This window comes from Lutjanus erythropterus, chromosome 7 (assembly GCF_056507025.1).
Source record: "Lutjanus erythropterus isolate fLutEry1 chromosome 7, fLutEry1.hap2, whole genome shotgun sequence".
NCBI lineage: Eukaryota > Metazoa > Chordata > Actinopteri > Lutjaniformes > Lutjanidae > Lutjanus > Lutjanus erythropterus.
Genome location: NC_139323.1, coordinates 29,880,563 through 29,898,795, shown reverse-complemented (window position 1 = coordinate 29,898,795; position 18,233 = coordinate 29,880,563). Strand labels below are relative to the sequence as shown.

At 42.4% G+C, this 18,233-nt stretch overlaps 1 protein-coding gene across 1 annotated transcript in view; it reads right to left on the bottom strand.

The window, feature by feature from the left end:
• gmds (GDP-mannose 4,6-dehydratase) overlaps positions 1–18,233 on the bottom strand; it is a 215,955-nt gene that overhangs the window by 120,502 nt on the left and 77,220 nt on the right. Inside the window, exon 7 of the mRNA XM_084723497.1 lies at positions 6,377–6,504. Coding sequence (XP_084579623.1) covers positions 6,377–6,504 — 128 coding nt within the window. The remainder of the gene's footprint in view (positions 1–6,376; positions 6,505–18,233) is intronic.

Genomic DNA, 18,233 nt, shown 5'->3' with positions numbered 1-18,233 from the left:
TTGATTGCTTAAATTCAAATATGGACAAGAAATTAATGCAGTGATTCATTTAATCACGTGTGTAAAGAAGCACAACATACAAAATTAGGGACATAACAATATATCAAATGTCACAATTAAAAAAAATGTTTCAATGCTGTAGCGGCCTGTGGCGACGTACAGCAATATTACATGGTTAATTATCTTATTTTAAAATAAAATAAATTGCAGCTGAGCAGCAGAGCTGTAGTTGAAAACTGACTTTTAAAAATGTAATTTGTGATGCAAACACTGCTTTTATAAAAACAATGCTTCTGAAAACAAGTAAATAATAATAGAATAATAAAAACTCTGATTACATGTAATTAAACTACTATCAAGCCACTGCAAAACACTACTTCAACTTGCTTCAAAGCTTCAGGTGGTTGACATGAGCAAATTTGTCCTTGTTAAGAAAACCTAAAGGCCCAAATGTACTAGAAGCGTCTCACATTTTGTCGTTTTAAATAGCAGAATATGCGTCGAAAGCATCTTGACTCATGTCAAACCGCGTCAAAGCGGTGTGAATGAATATGTGTACTTTGAAACGCTAACATAAGATGCTTTTAGTGAGTTTTGGCCTTTATGGTTAAATAATTCTAATAAGAAAATATATATCATTTGAGGTTTTATTTCCTTTGACACGAGTCCAGAGCAGAATCATTCCTACTTCTGGTTTTTCTTACTGTTTTTCTCTTGACTTCATATTACCAGAAGTGTTTTCTTGGCTGTGGTCACTGCAAGAGGACCTTAAAGGTTAAGTACATAGGTCAGTCTCTTCTTGAAGCAGAACAATTTCTGGGTGCGTGAGAACATAATCTGTGCAAAAAGCAGTTTAAATGAATTTGCTGTTCTTCTGTGTCTGTGCGCCTTTAGGATTTTGTTACTTTCATTACATAAAATTAAAGAGATAAAATATCAGCATTCTTACTTAGAAATCATTTTAACTTTGAATCCCTAAAATATACATGCAACCACATATTTTATTGTCTGTGAACCAATTAGACTACTGAGACCTGAGATCAGACATCCTGTATCAGTTATTTAAACATAGTTTTGTTATGTTCAGCCATCATGCTCTGTAAACGTACATATTGGTGAAATAAGCCCAGTGTGTGTGTGTGTGTGTGTGTGTGTGTGTGTGTTCATGTATGAGGTTGCAGGAGGTTCAGTGAGGTTTTATTGCTCTGAGCCACAGGGGGGCAAACCCCAGTTTATTGAGCTGCTGCGAAGGCCACGGGTCGAATTTCACCTGCAATTAACGCCACAAAACCTATTCACACACACACACACACACACACACACACACACACACACACACACACACACACACACACACACACACACACACACACACACACAGCTGCTGTCGTTTACTCATCCTACATGTGTGGGATGCCAAGTCAACACGACAGTAGCTTCTGTCACAGTCTCTCACTACATGATCTACTGTCGATTTAACCCCCTGCTGAGTGCACGCACACACACACGCGCGCGCATGAACACATGCACGCACGCACGCACAAGATGACATTATGATTATGCCAGGATGGCTGTGTTGGGGCAGCAGGAGTTGTAGTTGCAGTCAGGAGGTTTTGGTGATGAAACCTAACGCTCCCTCTCCTCTGCCCTATTAGCTCCCATTTTAGCTCTTTACCACTCCAGCTGTGTTTATTAAAACCTTACAGAGCGGGCAGAGGTATTTATCAGCTCCCTGAATCACTGCTGTAAAGATCCAGGCATGCACACACTCACACAGTTATCTGTACCATGGAGTAGAGGTACATCAAGGGGACAGCTTGTGGAGTCTGCTTGGTTTGAAAACAGGGATATTTTTTTTTCGTTTTTTTGCCTTTCTTTCTGAGGGAAAGGTAAAATAGCCACTTCAAATAATCCAAACTATCCCTTTAATTGAAATGAACTGAATTGAGTATACGGTGTTTAAATTAGTAGAATATGTGTATTTGTCAAGTTCTGATGAACCTCAAATCTTTATCTCCTCATTTGTTTGAGTTAAGGAGCCATGAACAAAACATCAAGGCTGTGAAGCTTGAAGAGACTCCAAAAACTAACATATGTTATGTCTGACCTCCACAGTCAAACATGCAGTGTCCATCAGCAGTCCCTGCCCTGTCAAAATGTCTCTTAGAAAGATAGTGAGGCCCTTTTCTATGCTATGAGTTGCTCTGGAGAAACGCCTCTGCAGAAAAGTTCAAAATGTAGACATAAATGTCGAGCTTACTGTACCCAGTTCCCGAGCCTGCCCCCGCTGTCACCTCCAAGGCCAAAAGCATGTGATGAATGGCCCGGCGCTCTCATCAATCATCTGTGATTGGCCCTGATCTGCGCTGTGATTGGCTAATTAGCCTCATCTGTAACCATTACTGCACAGAGAGGCAGCTGCGGCAGTGAGAAAAAAAGGATAAGAAAAATAAAGGCGGTGAAAAATGACACCATCAGGGCCGTCCTGTCACCTCGCAGCCTCAACACAATGCCAGGAATCAGACAGCTACCACCACACAAGGGCAACCGCACACACCTGACGACTGTGAGGAAACTCTTTCCAAAGACCAGAATTTCACAGGTAATTATATTTTGAAAATAAATATGCGAACACGACAAGAGCGGGGAGGAGGGGTTGTCGGGACTGTGTGTCAGCGGGTCAGCCACATCTCATCTGGCAACAGTTTCTGCTCCGCTACAGCAGCAAGAACAGAAAACGCCAGCTCCAGTCAGGGGAAAAATAAGAGCTGGTTATTAGATGTCAGAGGGAAATATCTCGTAACTGGGTGGTAACTGCTTGCCAAAGGAGAGCCGGACAGGAGGGAGTCACTGATCTAGTGACGCAGCTTTTCAAGAGTACAAAGCACCAAAAATGTAAAAGGTTAAGAGGCGGGAGGGACGTGATGAATAAAAAACACAAGGCAGGAGAGGAAACAGACAAAAAGACAGAAAGAACGTGAGGCAGGATGGAGCCCGAGGGGAGAGAGAAGGCCAAAACCACCGGGCCGACTTCTGCTCCCGCTGCCTCCCAGCCAGCCCTCTCCTCTGCACAGGAAATGGCTCTCTGCAGCCAGGAGGGGGAGGAGGGGGCTCCAAACAGCTGTACCCACCACGGGCCAACTCAGGGTGGGGGCACAGGCTGGGAGGAGAGGAAGGAGCAGGGAGGAGGGTAAAGATGGCAGACTCCTACATCTTTATCTGCTCAGATAGAGTCTTTAGTGAGTGATTGCTGCGGGTTTCCTTTTCTCTTTGGCATGCGCAGATTCTGAAATTCGTTCTGCATCACCAAATCCCTGAAAACCACACTGAAAAAAAGGGTAGCCAAATGTTTAAAACACCATCACGAAACTGAAAAAGCTTAACCCCTTTGAGGAAAATGAGATCAGCAGGATTTAAATCATTTTATCTGTCGATTTTATACTGAAACGCTCTGCTACCGGCATCTATTCCATAATACCATAATAATAATAAAGGAGTCCATTGAGAGTAGCTGGGCAGCTCCAGGTCTGTCTGCCTGCCTGAGACAGACACCCGATACCCGGCTGAGACGCTGCCCAGCCAGCCACACGCCTTCAGACGTCGTTAGAGCAGACACACAGCACGCCCCTCCTGCCACCCGCAATCCATCCACAGCCAATTACAAGCAATTTCCCTGTCCTGGGTGGGGTGAGGAGAGGGAGAGCCAGAGCGAGGAAAAGCAGTTGTCAGCCTAAAGCAGACACACATGGTTCTGTTTACAAGTTGCCAGTTGTTTGGCTTCGCCATGGTAACACAGTGCTGACGCTGGCTGGATGGGTATTTAAGAGTGAGACAGAGCGAGGGGGTCGTGGTGACAGTTGCGGCCTTTGATGGCGTGCAGGGCGGGGGGCTTTCAGCAGCAGAGATGGTTCATTTATGCATTATGTACAAACGCCTGTCTGTTTCCCCTCCTGCCTTCATCTTCTGCCCCTTCCTCCTCCTCCTCCTCCTCCTCCACATCAGTTCCCCTCAGCACCTCGGGCTTCTGTTTGGCTTCCCGAAATCCGCCTTTTCCGAAACTGGAGACGCACAGCGAGGAGGTGCCTGATTCACCAGAACTGGAAGGCTGTTCCCACAGGAAACCTGGAGCATCTCAAGCAAGGGTGCCCTGGACAGGCGAGCGGACACAAATCCGGCAACACAGGGTTGCACATACAACATACACAACTGGTCAGTCAGACCGACATAACAGGATGAAGAAACCTGCTGAATGTGACCCAGCAACCAGACTTTCACTTACAAGAATGAGAACAAGTCTTGTTGTTTCACATTGGTAGCTCAGTGGGCGAAGCCACAGGTTTCAGAAGTTGTTTTTCCTCACTTTAAATGCATATTTTAAAGACAACCACTTTTGGTCAACTGGATAATAATTTAAAAACAGAACAGGGACGATGCACTTATCTCCCGATTTGATACTAGCACAATCCTGGGTGCTGATTCGTTCAATATGTATCAATATTCTTAATTTTTGTTTGCTTTTTTAACACTAGACCTTGGGAAAATGACACACAATAATGATTCCAACACTGAATAACTTCTTTAATAATTCATCAGTCTTTCTGTGTTATTCTTAGAATGTTGTTAGCCATTGACTGGCAATCCCATGATGCCCTGGGTTGAGTGCTGACCAATCAGAGGATGTGTCCTTGACTTGTGTGTGACAGTGCAGATCCACAGATGTATTAATAGATCCATTGGCTGATCTCATACCGAATAAAACAAGATTGACCCTTCAAAATAAAAGTTGCATTGATGGCATTAATGAGCTCAACCTGGTGGCAGGCATCATATGACCACTATTTTGTGGTAATATTATCGTTTTTAATATATGAATATAAAAAATATAATTAATTAATATAATAACCTTTTCTTTTTCATTTTCAAGCCATTGCTCATTGAAACAGAAACCCCCTCCGGATGTTCACTGCTCCATCAGAGGGCACTAATGTTGTCAAAACCAAAAATGATTTATTAGTTTTACTTCATTTCTACGATTAGTAATTTGATAATTTAGTTATTTAAAAAGAAAATAACAAACAAGAACAAAAATGAAAAAGAAGAAAACAAAAATATGACAGTTTCTAAAAGGGTTAGGTTTCTTGTTTTTACTTTACAGCCTTCTTAATGTTGTGTTCCCATGGTATCAAAAATGGTATCAAATATCAATGTTTTTCAAGGAATTGTACTGAAGTTAGCAATTCCAGTGTTGTGACAACACTAAAGGGTACACAATAATGAGCTCAACCCAGCAGTAGGCATCACATGACCACCATTTCGCAGGAATATTTTTTTGCGTAACAGTGAAACATCGCTCCACAAACAGGTTCTTTTCCAAAAACAATAAACTTTTTCCATCTTACTTATCCCAATTCTCGTCACACTTACCACCGCGGGAAGCAAAAATTATTCAGCCTGGTTATAATCGGATATGACTGATCAAAAGTTTTCCCGTATCAAGCAGTGACTGATGCTTCACTGACGCCATCGACGCCTCTGTGCCCCGCCTTAACAGCGTGACCCGCTGCTTCACTACCACCCTGCTCTGATGCAGTGACCCCACACTGTGATCTGCAGTTAAAGTGAGGTTCCCCGCCGTAACCTCCTCACCTCCACTCCCATCTCAAAGAACGCCCCCCGCCACCTCCGCCACCATCACCTCCTAATAATAACACGGTCCGCAGCGAGGGGTCTGCTGTCAGACATGGCAACCCGTCGAGTCTTTCATCTCAACAGCCATACACACACGTGTTCCAACCTTAACCTATCACACACTTTGACACACACACAGGAATGCGCGCTTCCTTACGCACACATGCACTGGGGGGAAAACACACACGTTCAGAAACACTGAGTTCCGTCTGCTCCTGGACGTGACGACCCCACTGTTCGTTTCATCTCCCCACTCCTTTCTCTGCTGGCTGCTGGCACCATTACGTTAACACAAACACCATATTTCTGTCATCGTCCCCAGGACGCAGCGTTCCCTTAATATCTCTCTTTCTTCTGCGGGCGTTCGGGGAATGGCGATGGGGGCCTGGAGGGATCTGGGACATGGGTGAGTTGTGGGAAACCAGAGTGCAGTCTGTGGCCTCACAGCGTGCGGCCTTCTTTCTCTCCTCCCGCTCCCCCTCTCCTTCTCTATCTCTGTTTCTCTTTTGGCAGAGAATCATAGGAGGCTTCATGCAGATCGCATATTGCGGCCTCAAATGATCTGGGAAAACATGCCCTGTTTAATGCTATGTGCACATCTGAACCCTGTTCAACTCTGAGGCAGTGCGCGCACAGTTTATGTCTATTTCTCTGGGCCTGTGTGTAGTTATGGTTGTGTGTGTTTTACCTCCACGTAGTCTCTGGCGTGGCCCCAGTCCCTCTTGGAGTCCAGGTTGCCCAGGCTGAAGCTCTCCAGTTGGCCGAGGTGAATTTTCGCCACAGAACGGCTGATCTTACGCGTCACAAAGTTTGCACCTAAAACATATACATTAAAATACTTTGTTGGCATTTTCTGAATTCAATTACAGTTTACAGTGGGTATAAATATGACAGAAGTTTAGCAGCGTCCAACACATACAAACACCAGGGTTCCTACACCTTTTCCAAAGCATTTTTTAAGCATGTTCAAGGTGCAATTTCAGGCCTTTCCAGCTCCTTACAGCTGTGGTAAATGACTTGCTAAAATGATTAGGCTGTATTTTATTTCTTCATCGCTTTAAATCAGATGTTACTGTTCCATAAACATCAGCGCAGGAAAAAAGTGTTGCACACGCTGGTTCCATATGCATTTCTTTTTATTTTGATAAAGTTACGGCCTTCGGACCTTCTTCAAGATCAAACATTATTGTAAAAACAAAGCCACTGGTTTACTATCTAGGCCTCACTGCTCTTACATACCCGATGGTGGTTAGACAATCGTCAAGAGGCCGTCAGCAAATCAGCTTCAAACAGCCAGTAACATGGGCTACATCCAATCAGATCATTTAAAACAAAATGACAAAAACCACGACTACTAGGACAATTAATTGTAATATTATTGAAATTATAATATGGCCAAATGCAATATCCAAATCGCAGAACCTGTTTGGTACTTAAGTTTTACCTTTAATTATATTTATATTCAAAAATATTAAAAATAAATTTACAGTGAATATCTGAAAGATATACAGATAAAGTTAAACATCAGCTCTGGATGAACATCTTAACAACTTTATCCAAATATCCTATGAAGAGGTGCGTTACAGAAAACACTGCAAATCATAATTTATGTTTAATCCATGAAGTGACAAGTCACCTCCTCTTCCTAATTCCAATACATCCGAGAGAGGAAACTGTGTGATTGAATTCAACAAAATCCTTAATCAACAACAATTATTTTTTGTGATTTAATTCTACAGAAGAGTGACAAATTAAAGAATAAAACAATAAAGTTACATGCTTCAAAATGTGTGATCTGTCTGTAAGTATTTACCCCAGCTAAGACAAAATAAAGCAATCCATCAATCACGAGAAAAACAACTTCTTCTAATAACCTCTTTTAATAAAATCCTAAAATAAATTAATTTTTTCTTAAAAAAAAAAAATAACCAACTAATTGTCAGGCCAACAGTCACTGAAACAGAAACCACCTGGCATGTTCACTGCTCCATCAGAGGGCATCGATTTATCAATTCTGAATATTTAAATTGGTTTTCTGCAGCAGCAGTACACTGGTAGCAGCAGCGCTCTCTCATGCTCTCTTCGCTCTCTTCGCTCTGACAGTGAGTTGACACCATCAACTTCACTTCATTTCTATGATTAGTTAATTTGATCATTTAATTATTTAAAAAGAAAACAAGAACAATAGAAAAATACAAAGAAAAAATTGAATGTTTCTAAAAAGGTTTCTTGTTGTCATGTTATAGTCTTATTACATTTATCTTAATGTTATGTTATGCCCTTAAAGTTGTGTTCCATTAGTATTGAAAATGGTATCCAATATCAATATTTTTCAAGGAATCATAGTGAAGTTAGAATTTCCAGTATTGCGACAACACTAGAGGGAATATCAAACACTGACAAATCACCCAAAATGTAGCCAGATGTGCGGTGTGGAAAATGATTTTTGAGCAGACTCATCCTCATTTTGTGTGAAAGGCAAAAGTAATTAGGCTATTCCTGACCTCTTTGTCTAAAAAGTGAACTATTCAGTCAGAGCGTGACTTGTTTTGAAAGTAATGTAATTACAATTTCAAGTAGTTTCAAGCACTTAATCCAAAATCCAAGCACTTTAGAGACATACATTACAATTCAAGTGATTTCAAGGACTCACAGCACCTGTAAGAACTCTGAAACACAGATACAATGAAAACATAGAGCAGATAAATGAAATCAAGGCCTTTTTACTGAAGATGGAGTTAAAGATCCCCAACAATCTTCTCCAAAACACTCCACCACCACCACACACACACAGAGACAGACTTCCAAACCTCCACTGCTGCTCCAAGTCCTCTTTAGCCAAAGCAAAAACTCAAGCAAAAAGCCACCCCGAGTCAAATCTATTTCACATTACAACCACTAGATCCCTTTTAGATTCCTTCTCTCTCATTTTCCTCTCTAATTCACTGTTTCAGTGTCAAATCTGGGCCAGATGCCAAGACAAATCTCAGAGCATCAGCCTGTCAACGACAAAAAAAAAAAAAAAAAAAAAAAAAAGCAACGGGGAAGTTCCACAGAAAGATGACAACCAAACAGGACCACCCTGGCTCTGCTGGTGCAGTGTCCAGTCCAGAATCACCACATCGACAGGCGGCTCGTCTGCCAGATCGCCCAGCGGTGCTGCTCACTCGGAGCAGACACGTGGCGATATTATCTGTGGGAAAACAAATGAGCTCCTAATGACTATTTCTGTGCCACAAGAAAGGTTAGAAACGTTTTTGGGTGTTTTTGGCGGGACGGTGAGGGCCGGTGTCGTGTTCTCTGTTCCTGCTGCGGGGGGAAAGATGCGGCGGAGAGCCTGCGAATAAATGCACCAGACCTCCAACCTAAACACAGCATTATACTGATGGAAATCAACACTAAATATTAGGGTGTCACGTCTAATAATGCCACCATCTTACTTGAAACAGCTTATTAGAGCTTGAGGGGCTCAGCTCTGGCTCGGTTCATCTGTCTTATGTTCAAAAGCCAAAATGGCAGATATGTGAAAATATCATTTCAAAGGAAAGCTTGAAGCTTGCATCAAAGACTCGGCTATTTTTAGCCAACACAACATCTCTACTGTACATAAATCTCCCACAACCTTGCGTGAACCTCTTTGAGACCTCTTAAGAGCTCCTACATGCTGTTATTTGGACTCATCATGTCTGAGATGAATGTTGCCTTTTAGCTCTGCGCCCGTCCCGGCCGTAACGCAGCGGCTCTGTCTCGACACTGTATCACTGTTGCCCTGACATGGAGCAGAGACTCCATTTAGACACAGGAAAATCCCATGAACCCAATCATGCAAACGCACCAAATTTGTAGTAATTATTTCATAGGAAAGCGACAGCCCTGGGCAGGCTGAGCAAAAACAGACCAGAGGAGGTTAGACACGCTTATTTGAGAAAATACAGCGTGTTGTGTGTTGGTAGCAGGTCACATGGCCCCCGTGTCAACGCTGCTTTGTCGCCATGTTGTGCTGCAGTTTAATACAGTTTAAATGAGGCTTTATGGAGTCTTTCTCTGGATCACACTATAACCACTACTTTAAAGGGATAGTTTGGGTTTTTGAAGAGTTGTATGAGGTACTTCTCCATAGTCAGCGTATTTCAATTAGCCTATTTAACCCAAATCAAACAACCTATAAAAAGACAAACCCCAAAGAAATACAGACTCAGAGATGCAATTGAAACCAGTCGCTAAAAGAGAAAAATTAAATGAATGAAAAGACTCTGTATGCACTTAAGTTGAAACACAAAGTAATTCTTCTCATAACTTGCCTCAAATACAAAGGAAATATGGAAAGTTTCTTCCCAAAATTCAACCAGAAGATCTTTCTTTCTTACCCTCACAAAAAACAGACTCATTCAAACCACTCTGATAGAAGATAGAATTAGTTTCTAAATGCTGCAAAGCAAGACATATTTCAGTGTAAAGTTTATTATTCTTTTCACTTTTTTCATTTTTATTATTTACTGTATAGGCTATTATATTGTGTACAATGTGACTTGTTGTTTTGACAACATGTTTGATCTAAAACTTGATGCCAATAAACAAAAGAAATTGAAAAATTGTATTGCTGACAGTACATGTCGGTTGTGGGGTGACCAGATGAGAAAGGGGAAAGGCAAGACAGGGGATAAGCATTAAAATGTTTAGAACAGAGTAACATCAGTAACATCAATATCGGTTTAAGTAAATATTTTCACCACTTTATCTTGCCATCAGACAGCCTTTTCAAACTTCTTTGACAAAAACAGTAATTCTACCTTGCAGAACACAGGAGAACTTGGCTTTTATAATTGTGGTTTCCCATCAGAAAAAGTTGTCTAATGGTGAGGATAAGTGGTGAAAATATTCTGAATATAGTGTACACTTAAACTTATATAGATTTTTGTTTTAAGTGGCTGAAGTACGTGTTGCTGCTGACCCTGTTCACAGCAGTACATTGCTTAGCTTCCTACACCAGTACTCCTGTTGCTTCTCCAAACTGGAGAAGTGTCAATCGGCAGAAGTACTTCACACAAATTACACTTCAAATAATCCAAACTATCCCTTTAACCAGTCCGATTTCAGAGTCCGTCTATTGTTCAGATTTCTGTGAATAAATGTTATTCACACGTTTATCAGGACATAGCACGTGTCTACAAAGCGTAGATAAATTGTCGATGGAAACCCCCTCCGATGTCAGACCTGTCCTGACTTTGCATGATCGCCTCATCTGGCCCTCGGGGGCCCGTTCTCTCCAACCTGGCAGGTCATCTGTTCTGGCAGATACCACTGCTCCACTGCTCACTGTAGTCAAATGCTCAGCAACAACTCTTCATCTGACACCGACACGTCAAGGACTGTCAGCTCGACAGCTCAGCACACACACAGCTACACACGTGTGAACGCCCAACATTCGCCTGCCGTATATTTAGTGCTCGAGCAATTAAGCAATTAGTCAATAGACAGAAAGTTAATTGATGTCTATTCTGAAGGGGAACTCCACCGATTTTATACATGATCAGTCAACTAGTCATGGGGAACATTACTCAGCTCGAAACAGTTGATTTATTTGAATTGACATGTGATGCCATCTTTTATTCTTGTTCTTTTTAGTTATACTGACAAGATTACATTATGTGATGTCATCGTTTTACTCTTTTATTTCTATGTATTTATTTTAAAGTGGGTTTTTTTCTTGTTTAATTTTTCTCTTTTATTGTTCTGTTTTGTTTCTGCAGTGTTTTTGCGTCCTCTGCTTTATGTTTTAATTTTACCTCAATTTTAGCTTCACTTCATCTTGCTTTTGATGGATGCACTAGTTTGGCTTCCTGATGTTTATTTCCTCCTGCTCTTGGTTTGTCAGTCAAATCACTGTGTAAACTCTGTTTTTAGTGGTGCCATATAAATAAATTCAATAAACTATCATTATTATTGTTGTTGTTATTTTTAATTCATAGTGGTATATTTTCTGTGCAAATGCTGATACTAATATATGCATATATTTTTTCAACCTAATTAAAGAGTGCATTAACACTTTTCTAAATGTTCACGTTCACAAAACAAAATAAGAAAACTACTGCTGACAGTTTCTCTTTGTTGTTGACAAATTCTGTGTAATGATCAGGATGATGGCTCTCAAGACAGGCAATTCAATTTGTAATGTTGAAGGAATGTGATTCATCGCATGACCAACGCTGAGCAATCATTGCAAAAGGCAACTCTGTTATCCGCTTTGAATACTTAAAAAAAAAAAAAAAAACTTCACACTGCAGACATTCTTGTGTCACGTTTGCATGATTAAAGCATCATCTTATTGGTCTGTAATATTGATTTTAAAGCCTTAATCAGTCGATACTGGTCCCAGTCCGGTCTGATATTATGGCGCATTTCTAATGAAAATACAAGACTATTTCTGGAGTGATCTTTAAATAGTCAATAGATGAGTTATCCTCTCAAGTATTTATTATTATTTATAGTATTTATTTTATATCACTGTAAATTCAATATTTCTGGTCTGACAAATGTGATTGTATAATGTCACCTTGGTCTCTGAGAACTTACATTTATAAATAAAAAAAATATAATAAAAAAATAATCAGTAGATTACATGACAATTAAATTTTCATTAGTTGAAACTCTCAATACTGTATATTAAGACTTGCTGGGGCGAGGCAATGTAATGAGAGCCCAGATTGGTTACTACAGTAAACTGGAAGGCAGGGGTTGATTTGATCCCACATCCAAGGGAAACTAAAGTTTGCAGGTTAAACACAGGTTGTCAAAACTCTGCAGAGCCGAGTTGGCTCTTAAAATGGTGGCAGAGGGATACGGTGTAGCACAGTACACCCAATCAGTAATAAAGTCCATTATTTCCCCCAGAGCACACCTGTAGTCTCCTTGTAAAGCTCACACCTCTGTTTGGAGTGGCTCTGCTCCCTGCCTGCTCTAATTGGTGCGGTGTGGACCAGAGCGTGGGCCTAATGGACCGGGCTGCCTGGCTGTGGACAAAGCCTGCTCTGTTACTGGCCCGGGTGTTAATGTGTTTCCTTTACTGGCAGCGGCACCGCAGGACAGCCAGGAGGAGGAGGCAGAGGCAGGCGAGGGGAGCCAGGGGGGCTAACAGGAGGTTTCGAGCCCAAACGGGGCAGCGGTGGCCGTTTAACCTTGCCCGCGGCCCGGCGGAAAGTCTAATAAAACCACGGGCCGTGAAAACTGAGCAGACAGCAAAAACCGTGCCAGAAACGGACACTCAATCTCTTTCTCCCTCTCTCTCTCATTCTCACTTAACCGTTTCTTTTCTTTTTTTCCATCATTCCTTTTCAGTTTTTGGCCAGAGAAGCGACAGGAAAAACGTAACACACGGGCTTCGTTGGCACAGCTGGGCTGAAGCATGGAGAGAAAAAAAAAGGAGCAGCGGGAAGAGGAGGAGGAGGAGGAGGAGGAGGAGGGTGAGGAGAAATGTGCAGAGATGTCTCCCATCCACAGCCAGGCCATGTGGGCCCAGACAGGATGGGGACGGGAGCTGTCAGCTGGGGGCATGGGTGAGGGGGAGTCAGGGAGGGGACTGTGGGTTTGAGGGGATTTTGGCTCGACTGGCCTTGGTTACTCAACAGATTCTGTTGTTAGAACCACGCTGCTAAAGAAAGGTGACTTATGAAGTCTGTCTTCAAACTGCGTGACCTTACACACTCAGACCTCAAGATGTCTGACTGACACTCATTTATATTACTGAGTATTTATGTGCATTTGCTAACTGAGATTCAACCGCAGAGTGATATCCAAATCACTCTTCTGTAACATTTATTTTGAAGTCATAATATGTGGTCGTGGCTCAGCCGAATGCCGCGTTAACTGTGGAAAAACTGAAAAGCAGAGTAAATTCAAATCTTTAATCATGTCAAAGATTTATCAAGCTGATCTTTAATGTTACATTTGCACAGGTAGAACATTCACCTCCTTCCTGAGCCAAGTCTCCTCATCCAACTTTAGACCTGGCGTATGTTTTTCATCACCATGTCGATCTCTTCCAAGGTGATTTGCAGGATGTTACTAAGTTCTCCCTTTTCATGATAAAAATGTGGAATGACTTTGTAACCCAGACTCTTTTTTTAAATGAGCCACATTCCCAAAATAGGACAGTAGATCACCTATTTTTCTTCAACAAAAGCTGCACAGAAAGATTCATTCCACGTATTTTCCAGATATTTTACAGTTGAGTCATTTCTGTCGTGAGCTTGTCTGAACTTGGCCTCGTTCTGAAGCTGGTAAAGACAGAATAGCCAAGACTTCATTTTAATTGCCACAGTTGTAACAGAAACCCTTAGGTTACCTCAACACACCTGTTTTGGAATTCAACCAGAACTGCAAATCCCATAATCCCACTCTGTCTTTGAGCAATGGCCTAGGGGAGTGAAAGGCTTTGTGGTAGATTTGAAGTGAAAAATGCAACCCTTAATTTCTATCTCCACTCCCACATGTTTCAGCATTTAGGGCGACCCTGTAGCCATGTTTACGTCTAAATGAATGCATCTTCATCTCATGCACATCATCCTTAACTGCGCTGAGTTATGAACAAAATACCTGACTTGCAGGAACACTGAGTGATTCTGCAGGAGGAATCTTCCCCAATTCGGGGGGGTTGGCCAAATTCCACCCAGGCCAAAGACCTGTCAGTGTCTGCCATCACCGTTATTGCACAATTCACATTCTGACTGATCTCTGGAGCCTCGACGAAGGGAGAATATTTGCGTTACATCCAGGAGAGGTCATGCGCTCAGCTCCGCCAACACAGTGTCTATTCACACCTGACAGACTGCTGCCCTCGTTCTGAGCTGACTCAACTGACAGGGAGGGTGAAGAGAGAAAGAAATGTGATTCGAGAAGGGCTGGGATGGGGCAAGAGGGTTGCAAAGACCAATAAAGTCATTTTTTTTTATATAAATTGGGTGTGATGCAACAAAATAGATGGACAGCACAATGTGTGCAAAGGTGTGGGGAACGAAAGGGGAGTAGATGAGACTTGTTTTTCTTGAGCGCGAACACTGACACCTCCACAGATCAAATGAAGCATTGAAAACAAAGACGTAATTGTGTCTGGCAGCATCCCGCACTTCAGCTAAATCAAATGACCGTAAAGGAACATTTTCGGGGGCTCAACTGTCCTCCTGCAGGGCTCTGGGAAGACCTGGCAAAGGTTGAGAAAAGCGACGGGGTGCCGGCAACGCACAGTGCAATTAGCGCCGCTCAAAGCGAACACTCTGTCAACAAGATCCTTGGTTGCCAAGGTGATCCGGGACAACAAACACAGATTGTAGGGCGGCAGTGGGGATATGTGAAGGTAGAAACCTCAACAACCACGTGATGGATTTGAAGCTAAAGTAGGCCGAGGCAGAGGGAAGCACCTTTTTTTGGCCACGTGACACAAGGTGGAAAGGCGTGGAGTACTCTGTCATCAGCTCTGTTTTGAGGCGTTAGACTCTGCTCTTCACCTGGCCACAGTTCAGCTGATGTTTAGACTGCTCTCACTCAGCTCTTTCTCATCAACGCCCATCGAAAAGGAGAAGCCGAAAAACAAAAAGTGCCCACTCCGCCGAGTTGCCAGATACGGTCCAAATCCCCTCGACGCCCCCTGACCGAGTCACTCCTATCTGAAGATTTCCTTTGAAAATAACCTCTCCAATAAATTGAAAACATATCCTCTTACAAATCTATCATGCGATCTGACCTTTTGGGCTCAACCTCAACGAAAGCAGAAAGATGAAGCCGAGGCATGTAGAGGCTCAGCGGCTTGTGTGTGTGAGTATCTGAGGGGGCAGCATTGACTTTGGCAGTTCTTCTCTAACTTCCCCAATGCTAACTGGTCTTCTCTCCTAACATAACAGTATATTATTCTATACTGCCAAGCGTGAACCACAGAGCTCTCAGGGTGGAGAGATGGATGGGACTTCCCCAAATAAACCAGGGGATTAGCCTACAACTGGAGCTGGTCAGTAGTAGCAACAGTGGATACACACAAAGTATTACTGTGCTGATTTACTGCAGAGCCTTGGATCAACAGACTGTTAATAACTATAAATTAAACTTGAGTTTTGTCTTTTATTGTTAAAATTAGACTTTGGGGTACTCTGAGGTGCTGTATGTTTGTTGAACATTATGACCAAATAAATACATGAACTGGTTATTTGCACAGGTTTTACTCCTGATCATTCTTGCCAAGGGGCTGTGGAGAACTGCACTGTCTCATATGTCACAGCAATATGGAGTCTATTTAGCACCCCTGCTAACGCTAATCCCCCTCTTCGGAGTCAGTATGAGGGCTGTTTGTTATGGCTAACAACTAAGCTAACCAAAGAGGAGCTAGCCGTGGTGTGAACCGGCCAGCAGATGCGGGCTTCTGTTTGCTTTGCTTCACGCTGGATTTCCACCGGGATATTTTTCCTCCCCGACCGTCCGATTCCGACCTCTCACTGCAGAGCAGTGGAGATCGGCTGTTTGTTGGCGGAGAGCTCAGGTGTTTACGAGAACTGTAAGAGAAACTTGAAGCACATTCCTGCTGGGATTAAGTCATCCAGGGCGCTGTACAGTAAGAGACAGAGCTCCTTGTTTGATCCTACAGAGGGGACAGTAAGTCTGAGGGTGTTAAGCTTCACTCTTCCCTCTCCAGCCGTTCCCGACAGCCACCAGACCGTCCTATGTGACACACCACACCACGCCACACTGAGCCATGGAGATGATTGGCCACTGGTGGGTCACTTTAGCAGCTTAGTGAGTTTGTTGTCGAAGGGAAAAACTCCCTCATAAAGGCAAACATCTATTTGTCTCCCAAATAAAGACACACTCACAGCTGCTGGCACCCTGTCGCAGTGACATCACAGCTTTTCCTGCGTGTGGGAGGGGGGGAGCGGGAGAGCAGTGATGTCAGCACCACCGAAACTGACATCACTAACTTCCTCCCTCATTAATGACTAATTATCCAGAGATACAAGTGGCACGTAAAGGACAGGAGGGGCAGCCCACACAGGGCAAGTGTTCAAAAACCCTGAGCAGAGATGTTCAGGGTGTGGCTGAAAACTCGCCTGGCTCTGTCTGATCTGCAACATGTTTCACTGGGTTCTTCTGTCACTGTTCATTCGTCATGACATTGTTCTCATGAAATCCCTAAGGAAGGAAAGGGAGCAGCCAGTAGTGAATTTATAGATTTTTATTTTTTATATATTTAAGTGATTTTTTTGTGTTTTGGTGTAGTTTTTACTGTTTCTTAATATTTTGGGGGGCATTTTTTTTTTTTTTACTTTATAACCGTAAATAGGATAGGATAGCTGAGGACTGACATGAAAGCAGAGAGACAGAGGGGATGACATGCAGCAAACCTGGACTGCTGCAGTAAGGACTCAGCCTTTTGTACATGTGTGCGCTACCAGATGAGCTTGTTTTCAGGATAACAATTGACATATAAAATTATTGGTTTATATTTTACAAACTGCTGATAAACTTACACTGTTGCACTCTCAAAGTATAATGTTGTGCTCATGTAGGTTCAGTGTCCCTGGCAACCTGCCTGAGCTCCGAGTCTTGTGAGGAGGGAGCAGACGGAAACAAATATCTCTCCAATATTTTACATTTGGACTTCAGTACCCACTTTAACTTTAAATACTTCTCATTTAATACTTTTACTAAGTGCAAAAATACATTTTAGTAACTGTGTCGTGAGTTTTAATAGTCTCAGTTTGTACTTTTTCTTGTGTGAGGGTGAAACACATCATTACCAGTATACTGTATGCTGCTCCAAGATTCTCAGCTTAACTGGTGGTACTCAACCTCCCTCTAGTGGTACACTGAGGAAGCTCCTAAAATTTTTAAAATGAAATAAATTAACTGAAAACCATAAAATCTAAATACTACAAAATTTTAAATGAAAACACTTTTTAGTTTTTATTTTATTTTAAATTTTAAAAATGTTTCGTCTTTCCTGTGATACTTTAGTTTCAGTATGCTACGTAATCACGTTCATGCACGTACAGGTATCATCCTTGATTAATGACAAGCAAAACTGTGATGGCAGTGAGCCACTGCGTTACAGTGAAGGCCATGTCAACAGTCAACAATGAATAATCTTAGTAGGAATAAACCTGAGTTCTTCATGAACCGTTTGTAGATGAATAGTGTAGGTCTACACCACTGTATTTTAACGTTGTTCATAAGGATAGCACTTGAAAAGCCAAATAGAATGACATTCAGCAGCTCTATTTAACATTTGATGCAAACGCCATGAATGATGTCAAATATGAATGTTGACTCAGTATTCTCGCTGTACAGTAACACGTGTCACTACAGTAGTTGTACATGTCAGACTGTGTAATTTACAGAACAACCTTACATGCCAACAATGAAAAAATGTGCCATGGGGTTGTTTTGCAGCTCAAAGCACCAACTCCTCCCCTCTAAAGCCCTCCCGTGGGTGACGGAGTGCACAGCCAAACGCCCCCTCAGTGTGGCAGCGGCGGGGTCACAGCAGGCCCCGGGGGCCTGGGTAA